This window comes from Ambystoma mexicanum, chromosome 12, assembly GCF_040938575.1.
Source record: "Ambystoma mexicanum isolate Mex_15411 chromosome 12, UKY_AmexF1_1, whole genome shotgun sequence".
In the NCBI taxonomy this organism is placed as follows: Eukaryota; Metazoa; Chordata; class Amphibia; order Caudata; family Ambystomatidae; genus Ambystoma; species Ambystoma mexicanum.
The window spans coordinates 587450499-587476876 of NC_090936.1; the positions used below are offsets into that span (position 1 = coordinate 587450499).

The window sequence follows — 26378 nt, forward strand, 5'->3', positions numbered from 1 at the left end:
CAGGATTAAATTGTCACATTGTGCGCACACGTGTTGGCCTAAATATAGTGAACTGAATGTTGTAAAGGGTTTTGAATCCTCTTTTACGACTGATGATGAATCTGCCTGGTAGCGTCATGCCTTTGCACATGGAGTTAAACTATACACCTGAGGGATGTGCAGGTATTGTTTAGAAGAGGTATGTAAAACCATGAAATGGAAAATGCTGGTTCTTACTCATACTTTCAAATACCTTGTTAGGCAAAGTTTGTTTGCAGTACCCTCTGGGAACACTACAAACACTACAGTTATAGGCAACCCAACCTTTGGTATAAGCTTGTACTACAAAGTTTTGGTAGCGTGTTGAGCAGCCAGGCTTAACTCAAGAGGGGAAATGTGAGATGTAGTGGAGTTAAACAAAGATTCACAGTTAGAGGTATTCAAGTAAACTCTTACACTCAAGGTTTCTTGCATAAACAATTATCAATTTTATCAGTCAGTTATACAGCCTTCTTCAGAAGGGAGCAATAGAAGAGTAACACACAAATATACTTCAATACTGTACACTTTGAGTTTTTTAATCAGACAAGACCCTTTGGGGATGGCCCACAGGCACAACCTACACCCACAGGTGACTTCAGTAACACGGGTGCTGGGGACATTAATATCTTACTGTTCGGGTTCAAAATACTCTTAAATGTTGGTAAAAGGCAAAGGTTATTAGAACAACAAGAGACCACACATATTCCTAAGCAGGTAAGTATTCTTAGAAGAATTAATCAATTCAATAGGCTAAGCCAAAGTCAATTGGAAAAAGTCTTGGATAGGATGAAACACTTCTGGTAAGTAAATGAAAAAGTCTTTGCACAAGTTCTTAAGATTCTTCTATGAAAAGATGAATCAAATGTAGGGCCACAAGCTGATTAGACTTGTGAGTTGTGGAAGTTACAAGCACTTCTACAGTAAGAGGTAAGTTTTCTTAGACTTGTTTTACAGTACCTTGGTAAAGAAGAAAAGATGCAGCTGATGACTTCTGTTCCTGTGCAGCTATGCAGATCTCGCTGTTCCTGGGCCTCAGTCGTGGGGACAAGAGGAAGGACATCGGGGGACTCCTGCAATGCACTGGGACTGTCAAAACCGGCAAACTTCACTTTCAATGGCTGTTTGGCATTTCAGCTACCGCAAATGGCAACAACGCGGTTCCTGGCTGTCAAGGTAGACTGTCCTTGCTTCTGGGGTCCCGCACTCTGCTGAGGGGATTCAGGCTTGGTCAGTCGTGCTTCGTGGGAGTCCAGAGGAGCTTCCAAAAGCTTTAGGCCAGCTTAAAAGTGATGCACACAATCTGGTGTCCCTCTCCCTGGATATACACGGTTTCCTCCAGCAACTCTGAGGAAATTCAACCAGCTCCGAGATGGGTGTCCAGGTGGCTTACTTTGGAGTTGATTGGTCCAACCAACTCAAAGGGAGAAGTCGTCCTTGCAGGGGCTTCTCTGTCGATGCGAACTTGGCATTTCGGCACTGCAGCAGGGCTTCACCGGGCAAACCAACGGTCCAGGAGTTGCAGCAGGGGTCATCTTCAAGCTCTTCTTCGGATTCTTCGTCCAGTGGTCGACTCTGCCTTCCAAGCCAAAAGGCTCGCCTTTTATTCAGTTCTCTCCCATTCATTCCAGCCTAGCTATCACTCACCGGTTTATAGTGATTACGTTGAAAAAAAAGGGTCGACATGCAAAACAATCGAATACAAACCATCGCATACCAACGCATGGACAACCTATATTTTACATGTAAAAGTGCAATTCCATCGAAACCAGTCCATCGACTATATACATGGACTGGTTTCAATGTAAATGCACTTTTATATGTAAAAAGTAGCATTTCCATGCTTTTTTTTGCAACTTGAAAACATTACATGGTGCTGTCCAGTGCTGAAATGTCAGCACTAGCCAGCGCTGTGTAACGTTTTAAAGTATTTCTGTATATTGGGGTTCCCCCACCCAGCTCCACCACATCCACCACCCCAACCACAACCCCCCGTAGCCCTAACACTAACCCAAACCCTACCCCTTACCCTAATGTAACCCTTAATCTAACCCTAGCCCCAACCCTAACCCTAATGTAACCCTTAAGCTAACCCTAGCCCCAACCCTAATAAAACCCTTAATCTAACCCTAGCCCCATTCCTAACCCTTACCCTAATGTACCCCTTAATCTAACCCTAGCCCCAACCCTAACCTTTACCCTAATGTAACCGTTAAGCTAACCCTAGCCCCAACCCTAACACCCAACCCTAACCCTAATGTAACCCTTAAGCTAACCCTAGCCCCATCCCTAACCCTAATGTAACCCTTAAGGTAACTCTAGCCCTAACGCTAATGTAACCCTTAATCTAACCGTAGCCCTAACACAACCCTAACCCTAATCTAACCCATAATCAGAACATTAAATTTCGATGGATCCATCGAATTTTGTTCAACGAAATGGCCATTCTATGGAATGGTATTTCGATGGAAAAAATGTGATGGTTTGGTGTTAGATGGGTTGTCATTCGATGGAATGACTGGATACCCACTCACCCAGCAGGGTGGCTGTCCTTGCCGGACAGTCAGCCAGCCAATAACCACAGAGTGCTTTTAGGTCTCCTAAGAGACTAAGCACAGGGAGTTTCGGCCACCTCCCTCACTTCCTGCCTACCCCAGACACTCTGGCGCCAGAGGCGGGTTTCACTACAGAAACCCGGCCAAAGGCAAAATGAACAAAGAGACCAAACCTGTTTTGGCACGCAGAGAACATTTCTAGAAGGACATTTCCACAAAGACATGGTGAAAAAAGAAGACCAGGGACCATTTTGTCAAAGATGGCTCTGCGCCATTTTGAAAAAGATTGCTCCTGCGGTTAGTTTTACCGGAGCTGCGAACAGCTGCGGTAAATACAAACCATGGTAGTTCAGAACGAAACCACTGCCAACAGCCATTCTGTGAGGAAAGGGTAACATAAAAATGTTATATGAGCATCCAGACACAAGGGATACTAAGTAACCCCTCCAGCACTCTATTGTAAGATAGTGTGTGCTGGGTCTAGCAAGTTACAATGCTAAATAAAGTCAATTTCACTTTACTGCTCTGGGAAACAGTAGTCTAGCCCAGAGAAGGTATTTAAACATTGGGAAATCTGAAAGATTTCCCTGTGCCACTGCACTGATGGTGCTGTGTGACACAATGTAAAAGATGATGCCTATGGAGTTTGTCAGACTCCATAACCAAAAGAAACTCGGAGGTAAAATTCACATTAAAATACATGGGGGAGTGGGAAAAAGGGTCACACTCTCTCCAGGTTAAAAAAATCCAGTCCTCAAAATCCAGCAAAGTTGCTGGGGCTCTAAGGTGGAGGGAATTAGGGAGCATTCTCATAAATGTGCTAACACTCGTCCCCCCCCACACTAAGGGACAGGAGGATTTAATCCACCCCTGGATGAATCTCCTTACTCCAGTCAGTCATACTTTCTGGAGAGACCATCAATGTTTTGGTGATTACACCCTGACCTGTGTTCAATGGTAAAATCAAACCCCTGTAGGCTGATTGACCATCTTAACAATTTGGTATTCTCCCCCTTCATCTGCATTAACCATCTCAAGGGTTGGTGGTCTGTTTGAATCACAAAAGTAGATCCATACAAGAATGGTCTAAACTTCTTCAAAGACCACACAATGGCAAAACATTCTCTTTCTATGGTTGCCCACCTTGTCTCAGGTTGCTTCAGTTTTCTAATGATGAAGCAGATTGGGTGTTCCCTGCCTTTCTTATCCAGCTGATTCAGAACTGCACCTATACCTGTATTGGAAGCATCTGTCTGTACAATAAAGGATTGGCTGCAGTCAGGAGCTCTTAAGACTGGAGTTTGACAAAGGGCTTGCTTAAGTCCTTCAAATGCCTTGGTGCACTCCTCATTCCACCTGACCTTCTTGGGGAATTTGGGTGAGGAGATCACATTCAAGGGAGAAGCTATGGACCCATAGCTCTCAATGAAGTTCCTATGGTAACCTGTGAGCCTAAAAAGGATCTCACTTGGGTTTAAGTAGTAGGGGTGGCACAGCCTGTACTTTGCTAGGCAATGGCCTTATTTCATCTCCTTCTACCTCATGTCCAAGGTAGACCACTTTACTCTGACCAATTTGACATTTACTTGCCTTTATGGTCTGATTGGCCTGCTCAAGAGCATGCAATACATATCCTAGGTGGTGAACATGTTCTTTCCAAGTAGGGCTGAACACTGCAATGTCCATGCAGAAGTCCTCCGTCCCATTCAGAACCTGATTCGCCATCCTTTGGATTGTAGCAGGTGCATTCTTTAATCCAAAAGGCATCACCTTAAACTGGCAGAGGCCTCCTGCGGTTGAAAATGCAGTTTTCTCCTTGGTATGGTCTTTCAGAGCTATTTGCCAATAGCCTGATGTTAGGTCAAATGTACCGAAGTTTGTCCACGAGTTCATCTGTCCTAGGTAAAGGATTTGGCATCAGTCGTGGTGACTGCATCAAGGGCCCTATAATACACACAGAATCTCAACTGCTTGGATCCTGCCTTTAGTGCTAGCACAACTGGACTATACCATGGACTTGTAGATGACTCTACTACCCCGAGATAAAGCATCTTGTTGACCTCTTCCTTTATGTGGGTTCTTACATGGTCTGACATTTTGTAACATTTGCTTTTACAGGTAAACGGTCACAAGTGAGAATCTCATGCTGGCCAAGGGGGTCAAGCCTGGTGATAGTGAAAACAGAGGGGCAAACTGATGTAACAGAGCTTTGCACTCCTCCTGATGTTCCAGTGTCCGATCAGAAGAGAGATTAACTCCTTCTATCTTTCCATCTAAAGGTTGTCCCTTGAGAAGGTCAGGTTGAGGCTCACTTTCCTCCTCCTCTTGATCAGAGACTAGAAGCAAAGCTCCAAGATCTGGTCTAGAGACATAGGCTTTTCGGCAGTTGGTGTGAAAGACCCTGGGGGCCTCCTTAGTACTGCCTAGGTCCACCAAATAATTGACCTCCAAGTTTTCCCACAACCTTGAAGGGTCCAATCCATTTGTCCTGTAAGGCCCTCTGCCTTGTAGGTACCATAACTAGATCTATCTGGTCTTGAGTAAACTCAACAATGTTGGCCTTTTGGTCGTGCCAATGCTTCACCAGAGCCTGAACTGCTTTCAAGTTATCTGAAGCTTCTGTCATCATTTGGGTCATTCTCCTTCGGAGACCTAACACATAGTCCATGAGTCTCACTGGCTTGTGGGAAGGAGCACTCTCCAACCCCTCTTTCATTAGGGCCAATTGACCTCTAACCGGATGACCATAGAGAAGCTCAAAGGGACTGAATCCAACCCCTTCCTGAGGGACCTCTCTATAAGCAAAGGGAAGGCATGGCAGTAGAAGATCCCACCTTCTTCTAAGGGGTTCTTCTAAAGCATCTATCATGCTTTTCATAGTTCTATTAATCATCTCTACCAATCCATTGGTCTTGGGATGGTAAGCTTTTGAAAACTTGTAGGTCACTCCACAGTTTTTCCACATGGCCTGCATGTAGTGGGCCATAAAATGTGATCCCCTGTCGGAGATAACTTCCGTAGGAAAACCTACTCTGGTAAAAATACCAAATAGGGCCTTAGCCACTGCTTGAGCTGTGACAGTCCACATATGTATTGCTTCAAGTTACCTGGTAACATGGTCTAACACAACCAATATAAATCGATTGCCTGAAGATGTGGGAGGGTCTAAGGGACCAACAATGTTTATTCCTACCCTCTGAAAAGGAACTCCCACCACTGGGAGGGGCACCAAAGGTGCTACATTCTTGGCTCCACTCTTGCTAGATGTCTGACAAGTGTGGCAGCTTCTACAGATGTTATCTACATCAGACCCCAATTTAGGCCAGTAGAAATGAAGAGAAATCCTTTCCTTGGTCTTCATAAAGCTTAAGTGACCAACTAAAGGAATCTCATGGGCTAAATGTAGAAACTGAGGTCTCACCTCCTGGGGCACTATAGGTCTTCTGTAGTCACCTGTGGTAGACTCAGTAGGCTCACTGCAGATGAGGCCATCCTCCCAGTATTATGCTTTTTCTGAGTTGCCCCAGAATCCTTGTGAGTAGCCCTGTTGGCAACCCACAAGTCAGCAGCCTTTGCTAGCTTCTTGGAATCAAGCTGTTTAGAGTCAGCCAAATGCTGTTTCAGCTCAGGAGAGCAGGCATCAAAAATAGATTCTAACAAAAATAGATTTCTGCTTGGCCTCACATTATAGACTGACTGATTCTTTCAGTACGGTTGTCGGAAGCGGCCTCTGATTGCAGTGGAAAGCGAGGTGCGGCTTGAAACATCGGTCTGGAACACGTAGGATCGCACCCTTAGGTGCTTTCCTCTAACCTCGGCTCAGTGTTTGGCGTTATTGCGAGCGAGGAACGCGCTTGCGGGTAAGCAAGCAAGCAGGGAGGCGAGGAGTGAACCTGATCGGAGGCTCCCTGCACCTTGCGCTCAGTACGGCGGACCAGTAATACAGCTACTCGGCGGCCCTCTGTACTAGCCTCCAGTATCCTATACCCTCCTCCTGATCTGCCCGCCCAACGCTGAGCTGCCTTGGAACCTTACGGGAGAGGACACTCCCTGGAGGACAGGTGGGTCTGCCCGGGAGTGACCGCGAGGAGTGGGAGTTTGGAGGGCTGGTTAAGTGGGGCCAGTATCCCTTGGCCTCCGCTCCCCTAGGGATCAGGATTACTGGTAGAAGGGGAGTGTGGGGAGTTGGAGGGGTCCCGCGTGGCTGGGACAGGAATGACATATTCTGCCTGAATACCCGGCATTGGATCTGGAGGCGGCCCCTCTGGGGTGGCAGTAACCTTACAGGAGATTGCTGATATTCAGGAATACATCGAGGGTCCTATTCCCCCATACCCGGGCGCCTCTAGCTTGTCTTTGCACTCAGGGGTTACCTGCGGAGTACCAGCACAGTGTTTGGCGGCCCGGAGACTGCGGGCTCTTGCCTTGGATCCGGGCTGGGAAGAAATTAAACACTGTCTAAGCATTGGCTAAGCATTGTCTAAGCAACAATAGGACGTGCTACTCTAAGAACCTTTGTGTGAGAGATTGCTGGGATTAACTTCTTTATGCCTTCAAATCATTGCCCTGAGTAGTACTTCTACTTAGATAAAGGAACCTCCGACGGCTTGTGTAGTCTCTCTGCAGACATGCAGCGGGGGAAAAGAGCTCCCCATTCGAATTATAACCTGCGGAAAAGCAAGGCACAACCCCTGAAGGAAGGCAAGGAGAATAATAAGGCAAAAACTGCAAGAAGAATACAATAAACCCCATGCCTGTGGCGCAAGGAGCGATCAGACTTTTTGGTGTGAATCCTCCACCTGAAATACATTCTACAATTAATGAGGAAACAGCTGTCCCAGGCTTAAATGGTAGCATCTCTTTAAATACCACGAACTTTGATATTGACAATAATTCAGTATTCAGAGAGGAATGTCATCACAGAATCCACAGAGGGCAGCTAACAATGTAACTCCCCAGAAGGAAAACATTAGCACTACATTGGAGGCGCTTAATCCCGAGGGTAGCAATGGTCGCCTGTCCGCCTCCCCAAATCTAGCGATGGCTTCCATGGAGGATGGCCCTGAAAATGATGTTGAGGACGAAAATAGTCCGTACACCAGCATTACTGCGATAGCTGAGCTTCAATCATCGGTAGCCTCTTTACAATTTGCGCTCAAAATACTTCTGCAAATGTCAGGGCGCATTCTGACAAATACTAACACCATCACGATGGCACTGGAGCTTAAGGACTTCCCCCGAGACGATGCGGAAGTTAATTTTTCGGATGCAGTGCATACTGTGGAAGAGATGGAAGAGCAGGAAAAGATTCCTGAGGAAGCTGCTGAGTATCCTGTACCTAGTGGAAGTGCCCTAGAGGAGGAATTACCAGTAGTGAATGTAAAAGACCCAGAGCTAGCAGAAAGTCCCGGGGCTCTTCCCACACGGAAACAACGCAGACTAGCCAAGAGGGCACTCAAAAATAAGAAAGCGTCAACGAGTGCCCTACTTCCTATCGCGGGACCACAGTCTGCCCCAGAAATTCTCTCCAAAAAAGCCAGAAAATGACTGGCACGAGCGGCAGCTCGAGCTACAAAGTCAAAGGGGCCTCTTTCAGACTGGCTAGTACCGGGAGAGAAGTCTATTGTGGTGGATCTAGAAGAAGTCTCACTGGCGGGTTTCTGAGCAAGTTCTAGATTACAGTGCTACTCTATATCCTGAGGATCTCCTTGGGACGGGGGTAGCAGGAGAATCGCCAGAGCCTACGCGGCCCGTACAAAGAAGCTCAGAGGAGGAATGTAATGTGAATCGCATCTGTTTCATTAAGAATCTCTATCCTAGTGGAGAAAATCCCTGGTTGTCACGTTCAGAGTTCTTAACTAGACTCCATTATATTCCTCAACTTCGAATTATGAAATCTGATGACTTCCTGTTTATCAAACCCCTACAGGTGCCTAATTCCCATGTCTCTGCCATGCACTGCACCTTTTTGGCTTCTGCGCAAATGATTAGAAACTTTAAAGAAGAACTGAGAGAGGTAGATATTGCCATTGATGTTTATCCGCAGGAGAGGGATTCACATTTATTTATTTATTTTATTTTTTACATTTGTAAAGCGCACTGCAGCCCGAAGGCATAGAGGTGCTGATAAGCGGTGCGTAAGAAGGCTTGATTAAGGGTTACAAAAAAGCCGCCCCAGAAGAGTTCTTAGTATATACATACAGTGTTACAGATACATAGGTCCAAGGTAGCGAACAAAAAACAGGCACATTATTTGAAGAGACTAGTCTTGATGGCCTTGCGAAAGGCAGTGTGAGAGTCGAGTCGTCTGATGTGCGGTGGAAGGGAGTTCCAGAGGGTGGCTGCCATGGTGGGAAAACTCGTGCCACCAGCATGCACTCTGCAGGTTTTTGGCACAGATAGTAAATTGGAGTAGGCGACTCTGGAGGGCCTGGAAGCACAGGGTTTAGAAAATCTCTGGACGAGATATTTAGGGGCCTGATCGTGAAGACATTTGTGCGTGAGGGCAAGGGTTTTGAACAAGATTCTTTCCTTGACTGGTAGCCAGTGGACCTGACGCCTGAGGTCAGAGATGTGGTCCCTGTGTGATAGTCCAGTGGCGGCCCTTAGGGCATTGTTTTGGACTAGTTGAAGTTTAGCAAGGTTTTTTCCTGACGTCCCTATTAGAAGGGCGTTTCAATAGTCCACTCTTGAGCCAATGATTGCCCTGGCGATAGTAAGGCAATTCTGTTGGGAGAGGTACGGTCTGATTGCGTTGAGCAGTTTGGAGTAGTAGGCTGAGGAGGATGCAATGGCATTGACCTGCCTGTTCATGTTCAAGTTCGGGTCCAGGTAGACACCCAAGGTCTTGACTGTTTGGGAGTCAGAGATTGGAATGTTATCTATGGTGAAGGAGTTGTATTGCTTGTCCAGCTTGCCCAGGGTGGACGGGGAGCCAATCAGCAGAAGCTCGGTTTTCTCGCTGTTGAGGCATAACCAGTTTTCTGCCATCCAAGATTGGATTGTGGTGTAAATGGAGTTGAGCGTGTTCAGGTCAGACAGGTAGTCCCCGGAGAGGGGGGATAAGCACCTGAGTTTCATCAGCATAGTTTGTGTATGAGATGCCCAGGGTGTCAAGGATCTTGAACAGCGGCCTCGTGAAGAGGTTGCAGAGGGTTGGGGCGATGCATGATCCTTGTGGGACGCCACATTGGATGATGCTCGGGTCAGCGCAGGAAGAGTTGGAGAAGACCTTCATTGCTCTGTCCTGCAGGAAGGAGGTTATCCAGTTGCAGGCAGTCGGGGAAAAGTTGGCTGCGGTGGCAAGATGGTGGCAGAGGGTCTTGTGATCCACCAGATCGAATGCAGCTGATAGGTCCAGAAGGAGGAGTAGAGCAGGTTTGCCTGCATCTCGGAGGTCGTCCATCTGGTTTTTGAGGTCAAGAAGTGCCGTTTCGGTGCCATGTCTTGGCCTGAAGCCCGACTGCCGAAGACCAAGAAGATGGTTATCTTCGAGGAATTTTTGAACTTGTAGGTATGCTGCTTTGTCCAAGATTTTTAGTAAAAATGGGACAGTGGTAATGGGCCTATAATTCCCTGGGACAGAAGGGTCTAGGGAGGGTTTTTTGATGAGCGGACAAACCCATGCTTCCTTGAGCTCAGCTGGAACATGGCCAGACTTGAATGAGGCATTAATGAAGGCGGTGATGAGGGGGACAAGGGCGGGGGCACAGTCCTTGATCACCTGGGCTGGGCAGACGTCCCCTTTACAATTGGAGGGCTTGATGGATCTAAGGAGGGCAGCGACTTCGGTTTCAGTCATGTCCTTAAACTCAGAGGGGCTTGGCTGGTGTCCGCTAATGGAACAGTGGAGCCAATGTGTTTGGCTAGAAGGTTGTTGAGTGCCTTTTGGTGTGCAAGGATCTTGGCGTGAAGAGTGTCCAATTTATCCAGCATGGCGGATTGAATTTTGTTGCACCAGGCTTCATCTTTTAGGAGAGTGGGAGGGGGGAGGCAGGGGTCTCAAGCTCTCTAAAGATGGAGAAGATTTATTTGGTCCCTGATTTGGCTTCTGAAATCCTAGCGTTGAAGGAGGACCCCTTAGCCTTGATTATGGCATTTTTGTATTCAGTGGATAGGGCCTTAAAAGCTGCTTTGGTGGTGTCTTTGGGTTATTCTTCCAGGCAGCGAGTGCAGCTCTTTTTTTTTTTTTTTGACGTAGCTGTGAGAGCTCCTTGGTGAACCAGGCATTGGTATGTTTGACCTTTTTTGCTTTTTTTGAGGGTAAGTGGGGCTACAGTGTCCACTGCCTTGGTGATGATCCTTTTGAAGTCTTTAGCAAGTACTGATGGATCATTAGAGAAGGGCGGAGATAGTGCAGGTACCAGGAGATGTTTAGTAAGGTTCTCCTTTGTGAGCTGCCGAGAGCTTCTGGTGAGTGCGGCAGGGAGCGAAATCGCTGGCCTAGGCGGCCCCTTTGAGGTGGTGATGTCAAATTTAATGCAATGGTGGTCAGACCAAGGGATAGGGGAGATGTCTTTTACCTCAAGGGTGCAGTTGTGGTGGGCAACCCAGTATAGCGTCCGCCCTTTAGAGTGGGTGGGCCTGGAGATAGATTGGGGGAACCCAAGGTTGGAGAGAGCTTTATTGAGGGCAGTGGCGTGGGAGTCCTTAGAGTCATTGAGACCGAGGTTAAAGTCACCTAGGAGGATAACTTTAGATGAGCTTTTTAGATTGTCTGAGAGCGAGTGAATTAAGGCTTCCTGGAAGTCAGTGCTCGGCCCAGGCGGGCGGTAGACAGCATGGAAAGCAATGGTACAGGTGGCTGAGAGCTGGAGTTTGAGCAGGAGGTAGTCAGAGCTCTGACCCAAGTCTGCTTGAATCCTTCTGAATTGTAGATTCTCCTTGGCAATGACAGCCACCCCCCACCTCTGAGTGGAGCGATCTTGTCTATGGATGGAATACCCTTCCGGGATGGCAAGTGAGAGGGCAGCGCTAAATGTATCGTTTAGCCAGGTTTCACTAATGAAGAGTAGGTCAAGTTTATTAGAGGTGATAAGGTTGTGAATATCGAGAGGGTGCGCCGGCAGGGACCGGGCGTTAACTAAGGCACAATATAATGAGGTGTCCTTAGGTTGCAGGGTGTGGTCAGTGGTGGCAGGAGTTGCCACAGTGCGAGTTAGCAATACAGGGCAAGGTGCAGCACTATTACCAGGGGCAGCAATCATAGAAACAGGCAGCAGAGTACAGGGCGCATCAGTATTAGCAGGGGCAGCAGTCATAGAAACAGGCACCAAGGTACGGGGCGCAACACTATTACCAGGGGCAGCAATCATAGAAACGGGCAGCAGAGTACAGGGCGCATCAGTAATAGCAAGGGCAGCAGTCATAGAAACAGGCAACAGTGTACAAGGCGCATCAGTATTAGCAGGGGCAACAGGCCTCGATACTGGCAGAATATTGCAAGACTCTTTATCAGTAGCGGGGTCAAGGAATTGCTGGACGTGGTCAGGAGTGGTACCAAGGTTGTATGTGACACGTGAAGGGTCCAATAGGGTCCGCTTGGCTGACAAGGATAGGTGGTCCTAGGTGAAGAGGTGAGTCGGCAAGTATCTTGGTGCGAGCCGATGGGCAAGAGGCACCACACCAGAGTGCCGTTGGGAGCGTGGACGCAGGTTCTGCTGCTGGATGGGTGGAGGCAGGCGAGTAGCGTGGTTGGCCTTCCATGGAGTGGTAGTGCGGGAGCAAGGCCCTACATCAGCGGCTGGAAAGGAGGGAGGGGCCGTGCAAGGTGCAGGAGCATGGCAGTGGGGGGTGACGCTACCGCGGCGCCAGAGGGAACGGGAGATCCTGGCCCCAAGGCGGGCTAATCTGGAGGCAGCCCCAGGGGAGTAAGTAGGCGGTGGGGTAGGCAGATATGCGTGACCCGAGCCGCAGGTTCCTGGTTGCGAGCGTGCAAGGTAGCATGGCATGAGGGTAGTGAGCAGGGTCATGACCCTTACCTTGAGGAGAAGATCTGGAGGCTGCGGTCTGCGCGGTCGAGCAGCGGAGAGCCGCTGAGAGCGAGCTAGGCCTTTGCTCCTGGCCTTCGCTCTGCTGCGGCTTCGCCTGTCGGTGTCCCTCCAGCCCATATAACGCAGGGGTTGAGGGGCGGGCCTGGTGGGTGGACCGATGGCCATTGGCTTCCTCCTGTTGCCGGATGGTAGTCATGGCAGCGGCCGTGGCAGCCATTTTCGATTTCTGGAGTCTCGGCTCCTCGTGGTTGGCGGTTGGGGCAGTGGGGGCGAAAGGCAGCTTCGGGAGTCCTGGAGATCCGGATGGCTTCAGTTAGGCGTGGGTGGGATAAGAGCGGTGGGTGGCTCTGTCGGCGGCTGTTCTCGCGCGCTCCTGCGCTACGAGGTGCAGGGCATGGGATGCACGGCGTGTCAGCTGGTGCAAGTCCCCTCGCAGCCGAGCCGCTGAGAGCGAGCTAGGCCTTTGCTCCTGGCCTTCGCTCTGCTGCGGCTCACATGAGGAACCAGAGGCCATTGACATACATGCCCCCACAGCCAATGAACCCAAATTGGTGGCACTGGAAAATTCTGCGTTGGCTGAAATACAACAAGCTCTCAAAACACTTCTGGAAGCCCTCCCGCGAATCATACAGAACCATTGAAGTTTCTCTCTTATTTCGTGGAACTGTCGAGGCTTTGTACATCTTTTGAGGCCAGAGGGATCAGTAGACTTACTGTCTAAGCACAGTTGCATATGTCTCCAGGAAAAATGTAGTAATCTAAATGGGTCCTCCCAACTTTTTTTGTTCTCGGGGGGGGGGGGGGGGGTCAGATATGTAAACAGGGAGGTTTATTGGAAAGAACAAGGAACAAACCAAACTGACTACCCCTCTCTCTACGGCCTGTCGATGACACAGGTGAAAGTGCAATAGAACTGTTTTATATTTCTACAGTCCCACAAACCTTTAGTGAGCCAATTATTTGACTGAGTCCGATGAATACAAAATTGTAAATCACTTTAATAGTTACATAAAACCATAACATAAAAACATTCATAGGATTGTTCATTCATCAATCACACCTTTCATTCCAATTCATATAATCTATGGACTAGGGGTTTGACAGATTACAATTTTTTGAGCATATTGGCTGTTTACAGTATGCATGACAACGGAAAACACATTGGAATTTCCTCTAGGTCTCAGTCAAATAATTAAATAAATAACTCTGCCCAGGGAAGAGAAAGTCAAAGGGAGGCACGTTTGTCCTCAGCATCATCCAACCCTGCCCCCCTACCCCCCTGCCACCACCACCTTGTCACGACAAGACTCCTACCGGAACTCCAGATCCACACACGGACACAGGCACTGACACAGCTACCACGGCTACTGGTACAGACGAAGACCACGATTTCATTGCATCGAACGGTGAGACTACGCACGTGTACGAGCGTGATAGGGCCTACCCTCTGGACAAAGTTGGATCTTTTCATTTGGTCATCTCGAGGGACTCCGAACTGTTTCCGTAGGAGAAGGAGGGCTTCCTGTACCGACGCGAGTCGAGGAGGAAGAGCATCATGTCCGTTCCCTTCCTGGACAACATCTGGGAAGAGGGCCTAGCCCTTATAAAGAATCCAAGTACAGCCCCAACACATGATGGTAAAGACTGGAAAAGAAGTACAGGGTACCCGACTCGGCGCCCAGGTGCCTACGATCTCAGCCCTCGCTGGATTTGGTGGTCTCGGCCGCAGCTAGGAAACGCTTGGTGAACCAGTCATCGGCAGCCATCGTACCTCCGAGTGGAAGAAGCTGGATGCAGTGGGCAAGAGGATAATTTACAAGGCAGCCTCTACCATCAAGGCAGCGAACGGCCTAGCCATTTTGTCTGATTATGACCGGGAACGCTGGTACAAGCTGGGCCCTAACCTGCACTCCCTACCCGAGATAAGAAGGTTGAGGCACTGGAACTCTTTCAGGAGGGTGAAGTGGCCTCGTATCACGCCATTGCAGACACAGGTTTTCGCCAGATAGCGGAGAGGGTGTCTCTGCCCCGTCAAGGTTGGTTGAAGGCTACTAACCTCCGCCAGGACGCAGACAGCGGTGCTATATATGCCGTTCAACAAGGAAAATCTCTTTGGAAAGGCAGTCAACAAGTCTTTGCAGGCGATAAAGACCGACACAGAGACAACACGTTCCCTGGGAACCTTGCAGCAGCGACGGTCCTCATCCTTTCGCTCATCCAGAGGAAAGCCAGAAAGGTCTTCTTCAAAGGGTTATAATACCCCTTACAGAAATCCCTCGTGCTCTTCCACTGAAGCGTACAGGGGTCGCTATCAATTAAGCGGAGCTCAGCGGCGGCGGCGTCGTCCGCAAGGTAGAACACTTCCCTGCAAGCAGGCCTGAACTGGCCGTGGCCACAGGCCCCCACTTACACACCCAAGTGGGACGCCGGCTGGCAAAGTTTGTCAGCATGTGGGAAAAGATCACCACAGAGAGATGGGTGCTGGACGCTCACAGACAGGGGCATACCTTGGAGTTCCAACGCAAGTGTCCTCATATCCCTCCAATTCAGCGACAAGAACTACATGATCTGCAGCTTCTACAGGAGGTGCAGTCCATATTACGGAAAGGGGCAATAGAACCCGTCGCCTGGCGACTCTGGGGCTCTGGAGTATATTCCAGATACTTTCTAGTTTGAAAAAAGAATGGGGTTTGGAAGCCGATTCTGGATCTATGTTGCCTCAACAAGTACTTACTCTCAAAAGTTCCGGGTGGTCATGTTGCAGCACGTGCTCGGCCAACTGGAGCAGTGAGATTGTCTGATGTCATTGCACCTGAAAGACGCCTACTTCCACATCCCCATTCAAAGGAAACACTGCATGTTCCTGCAATTCGTGGTTCAGGTTCAGCACTACCAGTTCAAGGCTCTGTCTTTCGGCCTGAAGTCGACCAAGGGTGTTTACGAAGTGCCTGCCACATCGTTGTCATCGGCAGGGCATCCAGGTATACCCCTACCTGGCCGACTGGCTGGTGCGTGCCCGCTCTCGGTCCCTGTCAAGCAAGCACACAGTGAGGACAGTACATCTGCCGATGGAGCTGAGGTTCTCCATAAACTATTGTGAGAAACCTGAAGGTGTCTCACCCGCTAGTCCTCTGGCAGGGTCAAGCAATTACTGATCATTACACACACAAGACTTCCATCACGTTTCCCCCACATGGATAAAAAGCAGAGCAAGGCAAAACACACAAGGGCGCAGCAGTTCCAACATGGCAGTTTAATACAAGGAGAAAGATGACAAGACCGAAGAGGGCTACATGGAGCAAAGTGCCCTTGACCTTTTCAGAGAAAGACTGTTACTTTCATGAGCCTTGGTGAATAAGAAACATAACACCCGGAATCAAAGTTGAAGAAACCTGCATTGTGTGTCAGAGGTATCCGGGGCTCTCCCGCATCGATAGTCGAGGCGAGGAGGATTGTTTGCCTCCATGGTACTGTCCTTGGCTCCTACAGCAAAGCAGCACCAGTAAAGCCAGCACAGTCAATGAGTTGGGGAGGTTGATACCAGACCGGTCTGTGTTGAAGCCAAGGTTGCAAGCAGCAACATTGTATAGTGAAAACTGAAGAGAACAGTGTTTGAGGTGTATGTGGCAAACGATGCACACATGATTAAACAGCAGATGAGTGATTGAACTTTGAAGCCAAGATACGATACCATAGACAGTGGTCTGGCACCTCGTAGGTGCTCATTCAAAAGTCTGTTAGATATCCGACTGAGAGGTGGCAAATGTTACAAGAAAAGGAATTGTGAAATAGTGTTTCTGCACCAGGTCAATCAAAACCCTGGGCACATTCAAAAGTCTTCAATAGTAAGAATATAAAGAAAGTAAATGAAGATGATCTGAGCCCAGCAAAGGAAGATCAGCTAAGAGATTTTTGTTAAAGCAAGTTTGTGTTAAGAATTTACATGTGAAATTGACATTGATCTGAACCTGGCTGAGGGAGACTAATTGTGTTAAAAATGATCTGAGCCTGGCTGAGGGGAATCCGGGGTGAACCGTGAGTCACCCAAGAGAGATTATTGTACGAACATTGTATAAAGAGGATCTGAGCCAGGATGAGGGAGATCCAAGGTGAAGAACTTTGTGTTAAACGGATGTGAGCCAGGCTGAGGGGCATCCGGGGTGAATGGTGAATCGCCTAAGAAATTGAGTACTTGATCTGAAAGAGGAAAATAACTTATTGTGTTTTTGTTGCATCAGGCCCTCTGAAGAAAGACTTTGAAAGATAAGACTCGGGCACTGAAGGCCCTGATGCTAATGATTGAACTGTATCCTGGTGCTAGAGAAGCCAGAGACTGTGCTAAGCTTGAGTGAACCGCCTTAACCCGTGCTAAAAACGTGGGGAAGGGAGGCCAACGGCCTGAACGTCCTGACAAATAATTTTGTGAACACTTCTTTCTTTTCGTAACATTGTTTCCCCACACTATTTGTTTTTAGAGATCAGGATTAGCAATAGGTTTATTACTATAGGCCCTTTTATTTTGACAAGATACCACTACGACTGATTTATTATTATTTGATGGGCGTAGCTTGCTCCCATCTATAGATTTAGGATTAGATGGGGTTTTTCTACCCCTTTTTTGGAAGTTCAATAAACACCCTTGAACTGTGGTCACATGTACCTGTCTTACTGTTAATACCATGCCTTCCTTACACTATCAAACGTTTTGCTAGAAGTCATCTCAGAACGCTCTAGTCCTAGGTGCATGACTCAAGGCTATGACGTGCTTGGCGTCTCCCTCGGAGGAGAGGGTGAAAACCATACAAACGCTTGTCGGCCCAGGCAGCAACGGTGCGATCTACCAAGTCTCTTCTGGGCATGTTGTCCTCCTGTATAAACCTTGTTCGCCTCTGCAGACTGCTCATGAGACCTCTGCAGGAGTTCCTGGATGGAGGTGAATGAAAGTATCGGCAAACTTTACGGACAAGATCTCTCTCAACAAAGAGTTCCGTCGGGCGATGCAGTGGTGGGATGTTCAGCAGCTTCTCGTCCAGGGAGCTCCGTTTCAGGTTCCTCCTTACCATGAGACGGTCACCACGGATGACTCTAGAGGGATGGGAGTCCACACCAGACAGTTGCACGCCTGAGACCTCTGGCTACTGGAGGAAAAGGACCTACACATCAACGTCCTGGAACTTCGGGCCATATTCTGGATACTCAAGTATTTTCTAAAGTCATTGAAAGACCAGGTATTAAGGATCTTCACAGACAGCACCACAACCATGTTCTACATCCGGAAGCAAGCGGGGACCCAGTCTCCGGCACTCTCCAAAGAGGCCCAGGACTTGTGGCAATGGGCCATTCATCAGGGCATGTTCCTCGTTCTGTTTCACCTGGCAGGAGTCAAGAACACCATCGCTCAGCAGGGAACTGTGTTCTTGCCACTAGTGGGAGCTTCACCAGGACCAGGCGGATCTGCTGTTTGACAAATGAGGACGACCCCAGATCTATCTCTTTGCGATGGCGGCAAACTCCAAGGGCCAGAGGTTCGCCAGCAGGTTCCCTCAACTGAAGAGCTTGGGGGGAGGATGGGGGCGCATTTTCGGTCCCATGGGAGGGATAGTCCATTTCCACTCCTCCTACGTTTGATCAACACACTCTATGCTACTGCAGGATGACACTTGTCACCCCCCGGCGTGGCCGATATAGATCTGGTATCCGGACTTAATATGCCTGTCAGTGGCTCTGTCCATCAGGCTACCGCTGTCCCTGGACTTTCTTGCCAGAGAAGAAGCGTTGATTCTGCGTCACGACCCAGAGTCTCTGAACCTGAGGGCATGGCTCCTGCAGCCGTAGAGTTTGGAGGTTATGCTTTACCTGTAGAATGTAAGGACCAGCGCCACAGCCTCGTCAACGTTGAGTGCTACAGACATAAATGGAAACGCTTCTCTTTGTGGTGCAGGAAGATTACCCATCTGCGGGCCATGGCTCTGCAACTTCTGCCATACTTGCTTTCTTTGGCCTAAGCGGGACTGGCTCATGCATCTATTAAGGTGCATCTCTCCGCTGTATCCAGGTACACCAGGTCTCCGGGCAGACCTTCCCTGTGGTCTCTCAGGACTTTCCCGCCGGTGAAAGTTCCTGCCCCAGCTTGGGAGTTTATTGTTGTGCCGACTAAGCTCATGGGAGCGCCCTTCGAACCGATGCATCGGGCTCCACTCAAGTTTCTTTCGTGGAAGATGGCTTTCCTCGTGGCTATCACCTTGGCCAGGCGGGTCCGGGAGATTCAGGCCCTGTCTTGCAAGCAGCCTTACTTGTCTTTCCATGCTTCAAGGGTGGTACTGCGTACACAACCCACTTTTATGCCAAATGTGCTGTCAGAATTCTACCTCCACAAACCTTTGGTACTGCCTGTCTTCTTTCCGAATCCGTTGTTGCCGGAGGAGAGGGCTTTACATTCGTTGGATGTTTCTCTTGCCTTGAAATTCTACGTGGCATATACAAAGGATTTTCAGAAGACTTCTCAGTTGTCAACTTTGGACCTGTAAATCGGGTAAAGGCCTTTTCGAAGGCTTCCATCTCCATGTGACTCTCCGGCTGCATCATGCACTGTCATCTACTGGCTAGCAGGCCGCTGACAGGCCGCCTGGGAGCTCACTCCACCAGAACCATTGCAGCTACAACAGTGTTTCTCTCTGGTGTGCCCCTGCTCGACATCTGCAGGGCTGCTACGTGCAGGTCCATGAACACCTTCACAAGGTTCTACTGCATCGACGGGGATTCCAGGGAGAAGTCCTGAGTCAGCCAAACGGTGCTAGGCAACCTGTTTGTTTGAGGTGAGTCTGTTCCAGAGGTGAAATTCGTTTCTGTTGACCCTTGCCACCTCTGGTGGTCGTGTATATGTAGTACTGTATAATCGTTATTCATGAGCATGTGAATCCATGCCAGACCCCATGCTGGAGAAGGTTTGTTACTTACCTGTAACTATTGTTCTCCAGCATGGGTCTGGCATGGATTGACATACAAACCCTCCCTCCTTCCCCCTCTGTGGTGCTTCTTGGTTCATACTGCCATTTTACCTGCTACCATATCTGAAGATTGCCTCCAGGGGTGTGGCTTAGGGAGAGGAGTGTCATTGGATGTTGGCAGTATGAACCAGAGGACAGTGATTGGTTTTGAGGAGAAATACAGTTTTAAAGTGAACGTGATACTGTTTTTTTATTTTAATGAGGATTGCCATCCTGACGATTGGGAATATTCATGAGCATGTGAATCCATGCCAGACCCATGCTGGAGAACAATAGTTACAGGTAAGTAGCTTAAACCTCATGTGAGCTCTTGGTAGACCACTTACTATGTGTAAGTGGTCTACTTGGGCTCAACCTAAGATGCTGTGAAAGCTCGGGTAGAGCACATTGAACATCTTATATCTCCAACCCTGAAGTCACAAGTGAATTCCACACACCGTAGTGGAAAGATTATACTGGTGAACCTTGTGTTTTATTCACAAAAGGTTTAATTTAATTCTGAGGTTGTTGATGTCAGTGGCAGTGAACTGCCATACTGACCATTTGATTTTTGGTTGACAGGAAGCAGAACTCCCGTGTTTTGGTCCACTGTAAAATGGGTGTCAGTCGCTCTGGCTCAACAGTAATAGCCTATGCCATGAAAGAGTACGGCTGGAGCTTGGATGAAGCACTTCGATATGTGAAGGAGAAGAGGTCTATTGTGAACCCAAATCCGGGCTTTATGAAGCAACTTTTAATCTACCAGGGAATTCTGGATGCAAGGTAAGAGGGCAGGGAATGGTTTGCAATGCATGTTGAGAGGGAGAAGGACTAGTTCTGGATTTCTACTGTATGACTGAAGTTGGTCCTGGATTCCCTAATCTGAATAACATGTCCGAGATGATGTAAAGCCTGGCTCTAGAGTCACACTGTATGTATGACTGAGGAGAAGTATAGGCTGTGTCCTGGATTCCCTCTGCTTGTGTGATTGCAAGTTTTACAAAGGCATATGCTAGGCCCTTCAACTGTAGGATAAGGGTGTCTGAGGAGAGTTACTGGCTGGACCCTGGAGACCTTTAATCTGTATGAGACCATGTCCGAGCAGAGGAAAAAAGACTGGTTGTTGATGATCCTTGTTTTTCTTGTAGTATGGCTGAGGAGTGAAATGTCCATCACTGGGTTCACTCCATGTGAGCTGTTAATGCCAGATCACACAAGTCATTTGCAGGCACTGATCCATACCATCTATTAATGTTTTGTCTCTTTCTGTAGCAAGCAACGTCACAATGATCTATGGGAGCTGAAGACAAAGTACAATCAGTCGGACAGCCCAGGACTGATAACCCACCAACCACCTAAGGGCAATGATGATATGCCAAATGAGACCCAACAGGGCCACGAAAAGCCTAGCCCTATTGAGGAAGAGGGGAGCTCAGAAGCGAGTGAGGAGGAAGAAGAGAGCGAGGAGGAAATGGATGAGGCAGATAAAGAGAATCAGCCCTTAAAATCACCTCCCTACTGTTTTCGCCCCCTGGAGGTAGAGCTGGACTTCCTGGCTGTGGCATCCCCTAAGCATCAAGCTGAGCAACTGCTGCCTGCCTCGTTGGGAGAATTGTCCCAGCCGACCATCTGCATCCAAAGGACAGTGGAAGAGGAGGGTGGGACAGGAAACCACTCTGATGACTCTAATGCTGAAGAGGTTATTAGTCATTTAGGGGGCACTGAGACAGCATCAGGGCCACCTTCAGCCTTAGCAGTGCCAGAGTCACCTCTCACCCCCCGCCGGCAGAGAATCAACTTGTGGTCAGTGATGAGATCCATCAGCGAGATGGGGAGTGTTGATCAGGAGACACCACCACGATCGCCAGCAGAGAATACCAACAACAGCAACGGTGCACTTGGAGAGGTGAGTGGGTATTTCCCTGAATGAATTCATTATTGAAAAGGAGGGGTGAGGCAGGCCACAGAAAGGGAACACTGGCATGGCTAGCTGTGTGTGCATCTAGACGTAGGAGAGCAGGGCTACTTTTGGCCAGACGAGGAGCACTGGCACAGCTGCTTGTCTGTAGTACTGTGACGACAGTGTTAGCGTCACAGCAGATCAGGAGCAACTGTGAAACACTGGCTCCAGGAGGGAGAGCGTCACGCAAGGTTCACCACATGCTTACGTGGGTGCGGCATTCGTGAAAAGTTGGTGTTCCAGGCCTGATAGCACAGTATCATCACAGATGGCTTTCTGTGGGGTGCATGCGTGTTTGTGTGAGGGTCCACAAAGAGAATGTGACTGCTGGATGGAGAGAGGGGCACAGTTGCATTCATGCCCAATACTTCGAGAGTAGGAGTTCCACCAGACAGGCAAATGGACACTGCCACAGATGTGTATACATCCAGTACTAATTATTTCATTAACAAAATTGCTCTGTTACGCTCATCTCTCTTGAACTCCAACAACCCTCCGCTCTTCCTCCTGCTGTGTCGTCCTCTGACCTTCTTTACGCCTCCTACTGAATGACACCTGTTTCTACCGTTCTACAGCTCATTCCTCTACCTCCCCTCTTGAACCCCCTTCCCTTTCTGCTCATCACCAAGTTATCTTTTCTTGCACTCTTTTCTGACTTCCCTCATTAATTTGTCGATTTTCTCTGCTGTACTCCCACCTGACTTTGCTGTCATCCTGCCTCTACTGAAAAAACACAACTCTAATCTTACCTCCAATTTCTGCCCCATCTCCCTAGGATTCTGAAGTGTGCAGTCTATTTGCAAGTCACATCCTATCTTGACCACCATTCTCTTCTTCCTCATTCTCAATATGGCTTCCACCCACTCTACTCCACAGAAACGCATTGCTCAGTCTATCCATTCGATTCCATCTGCTCCCTACTCTAGGCTCTCCTCTATTCTCAATCTTCTTGATCTTTCTGCTGCTTTTGATAAGGGATCACACTATTCTCTTGTCTGCCTTGCGCACTCTGTGTTTTTCTGGTGCTCTTTCACTAATTAAACTTTTATCTGTCTGATCGTTCTTTTTCTGTCTCCTGGTGTGGTAAAAACCGCCCTATTTGCCCAGTGTTGCACTGTGTTCCTCAAAACTCGGTCTTGGCCCCTCCCTTCTTTTCCCTTTACCCTCGCCCCCTTTTTTTTTTTTCTAGTGTCTTTTCCTTCTGGCTTTCTTACCATTTCTACACCAACACCACCAGATCTTTGTTTCATTTTCTTCCTTTTCCAAGACTCTTCATGCCACTATCTCGGCCTGCCTTGTCAACATCTTAATGCTTCAAAAACTGATATTCTGTTCTTTTCTGTTTACACCATCCCTGCTTATGTTTCTCTCCCCTCCATTCTCTTTCCTCCCACTGCCCTCTCTTTCTCAACATCTGCTCAAAATGTGGGTGTTGGGGAGAATTTTCAAAAATGTGCTAATTCCTCTCTACCTTAGAGACCCCCAGTTCTTTTGCTGGATTCTAGCACTTTGATTTTTTACCTGGAGAAAGTGAGACCCTTTTTTCCCACTCTCTCATATATTTTTAATGTGATTTGAACTCTGTGTTTCTTTTGGTTGTGGAGTTTGACAAACTCCATAGGCATCATCTTTTACATTGTGTCACACAGCACCTTCAGTGCAGTGACACAGGGAAGTCTTTCAGATTTCCCCAAGGTTTAAATACCTTCTCTTGGATAAACTACTGTTTCCAAGAGCAATGAAGTGAAATTGACTTTACTTGCATTGCAACTTTCTAGTCCCAGCACAAACACTCTTACAGTAGGGTACTGGAGGGGTTACTTAGTATCCCCTTTGTCTAGCTGCTCATGTAAAATGTTTGTTACCCTTTCCTCGATGAATGGCTGGTGGCAGTGGTTTACTTTTAACTACTGTGGTGTGCATTTGCCGCGGGCTGCATTCGCAGCTGCAGTAAAGCACCCAATGGTGCCATTTTTGTCAAAATGGTCCCAGTCTTCTTTTTTCGCCATTTCCTTTTGGAAAGGTCCTTCTAGAGTTACTCTGCGCGCCAAACCAGGTTTGGTTCCTTTGTTCGTTTTGTCTTTGGCGGGATTCACGAGTGAAGCCCTCCTCTGGCTCGAGGGTGTCTGGCAGGCTGGCTGTCCGGCAATTACAGCCACCCTGCTGGAGGACTGACAGTGATGCTGGAATGAATGGGAGAAACCTGCATAAAAGATGAGGCTTTTTGACTTGGAAGGCAGAGTCGACCACTGGACGAAGGAATCCAAAGTAGAACTTGAGGATGCCTGAAGCAACTCCTGGACTGTTGGTTCGTTTTGACTAGAGAAGCCCTGTAAGGATGACTTCTCCCCTTGAGTCGGTGGGACCAATCAACTCCAAAGTAAGCCACCTGGACATCCTCTCAGAGCTGGTTGAAATTCCACTGCAGTTGCTGCTGGAACCGAATAGCCAGGGAGAGGAACACCAGATTGTGTGTGAAGCTTTTAAATTGGCCAAGAGCTCCAGGAAGATCCTCCGTACTCCCAGGAAGCAGGACTGACCGAGCCTGAGCCATCTAACAGAGTGCTGGACCCCAGATGCAAGGAAAGCCCAGAGTCCACAGTGTTATTTGCTTAGACGTGATTAGCTGAAACCGCGAAGTGCCACTGAATAGAAGTTGGTCCTTTTCTGCCGCCGCCCGTCCCGTTGCAGTGCAGGAGTCCACCAGATGTCCTCCCTCTTGTCCCCACAACTGAGGCCCAGGAACACAGAATCTGCAGAGCTGCACAGGAACAGAAGCCAGCCAAAGACCTTTTCTTCTAACCTAAGGTACTGTACAGTCTAAGAGAACTTACCTCTTGTTCTAACCTTACTTGTTCTCTGCCGAGACTAGTTTGGCTTGCCCTGTAGAGTTGCTAGCAGCTTATTTACCTCACAAGCCTAATCAGCTTGTGACCCTACTTTGATTTCTTCTTTTCTGCAAAGACTTCTAAAACATTGCAAGACTTTTACCTACCTGCAAGAAATGCTTCAGCTCACCTAGACTTTTGCCCAAAGGACTTTGGCCTAGCCTGGCTCCCTGAATGACTCTTCTTCCCTCTGACATTGGGGGTCTGGTCTTCCTTCCAGGAAGGGGTTAACTAACTTTGCATTGGGGGGGTACCAAAAGTACTTACCTGCTTCAGAATATTTGTGTGATCTCTTGTTTTGTTCTAATAACCTTTTTCCTTTGACTTACTCCTAAGTCTGATTCTAAATGCAAACAGTGGTATATTAATGTCCAGTGTCCTAGTTACTAAAGTCACCTGAGGGTGTAGGAAGTGTCTGTGTGCCATCCCAAAAGGGTACTTACTGATTTAGAAATATTAAGTGTGCATTCATTTTGGAGTGTATATGTGTTATTATTATATTGCCCCCTTCTGAAGAAGGCTTCTCTAACTGACTGTTAAATAAATTAATAATTGTTTAATCAAGAAACCTTGTGTATAAGAGTTTGTTTCAAAACTTGGCACTGTGAATCTCTGTGTAACTCCCCTACAGCGCACATTGACCCCTCTTGAGATATGCCTGGCTGCTCAATCACGCTACCAACCTGCGTAGTACAGACTTGTACCAAAGGCTGGGTTCCTATTGCCAGGAGGTCAGGGTTGTAGTGCACCCAAAGGGTACTGCATACAATCTTTCCTAACACTGGGTGTCCTCTTTGATTCTTTTTTCTTTTTCCCCATGCATTTTCCAACATTGCTAGCTCCTGTTTCCAACTGTAAAATATCTTTAAAGCTACTTTGATTTTTCTCTCGACTGTTGCCTCATTTTTTTATTGATCGCTCATCTTGCTCCCTTATGTTCTGTGATCTTTCTCCCCGTAACTCTAGCTTTCCCCTCTTAAGTCCCTCTCCTGGCTATCCTTTGAATCTTGTCGAATGATTCACTTTCTGTGTATCATTTTCAAATGACTTCAGTCTTGCTCCCCCTACCTCTGTTCCCTTATTTCTCTTTACGCCCCAACCTACGCCTTCTGTCGCAATCCCAGTTCCAACTAAAAGTCCCCAAGCAACCCTGCACCCACTCTAGTTTCTGTTCATTTTCCCTATTGACCCCTAATCACTGGAAACTTGCCTACACATCAGATCTATTTGTAAAGTAAATGACTCGCCAGAAAGGTAAGGGCTCTACAGACACTTTAAGTATCATGTAAATGTCTCTGCCATGCTGCTCACTGTCTTCTTTCGCAACCGCTCTAACTAGAACCCAACACACACACATTCTACAAGAAAATTCTATGCAACCATGGAGCAGGTACATCTACATCATAACCTAAGCTAGAACACATCTCCTTTCCGTATACTATTTTCTTTATGTAACCTTTGCACTAACTGTATACATGTGGAACCTTTCGTTTCTCTGCTTGGATACGCCCTGATACTTTTTCATATAGACTAACTGTATACATGCTCAACCCTTCGTTCCTACATTTCTTTACATTACACCTTCACCACCCTTCTCAGGTTTCACAACTGTCCATTCTCCAACCTAATCGCACCACTCTGCACCTCTTTAAATCTCTTTAGAAAACCAAATTGTACTCCCATCTTTTTCCTCACAAGTCCCTTCTTCACTCTAACCATATCTCCCTCCTTAATCAAAATCCTCTTGACACATTTTGCCTTATCATACCTTTCTTTTGCTTTTACCTTAAGATGCACCACTCGCCTCTCCATCGCATTCTCATCCAGATTTATTTTTTACCCACACTTCTTGAGCTGTGGAAGACACACTTTCACGTTAGCTTTTCTTCCCCTCATTAACTCAAACAGAATACCTCCCGTCATAGTATGTGCCACTTGTCAGTGCCTTGACCCTTTCATACATTTCATCCTTCCAACTG

General features: G+C 47.9%; 1 protein-coding gene across 1 annotated transcript in view; it reads left to right on the forward strand.

Annotated features, from left to right (window-relative positions):
* SSH3 (slingshot protein phosphatase 3) overlaps nt 1-26378 on the forward strand; it is a 496888-nt gene that overhangs the window by 365667 nt on the left and 104843 nt on the right. The window contains exons 12-13 of the mRNA XM_069628949.1: nt 20134-20334; nt 20824-21457. Coding sequence (XP_069485050.1) covers nt 20134-20334; nt 20824-21457 — 835 coding nt within the window. The remainder of the gene's footprint in view (nt 1-20133; nt 20335-20823; nt 21458-26378) is intronic.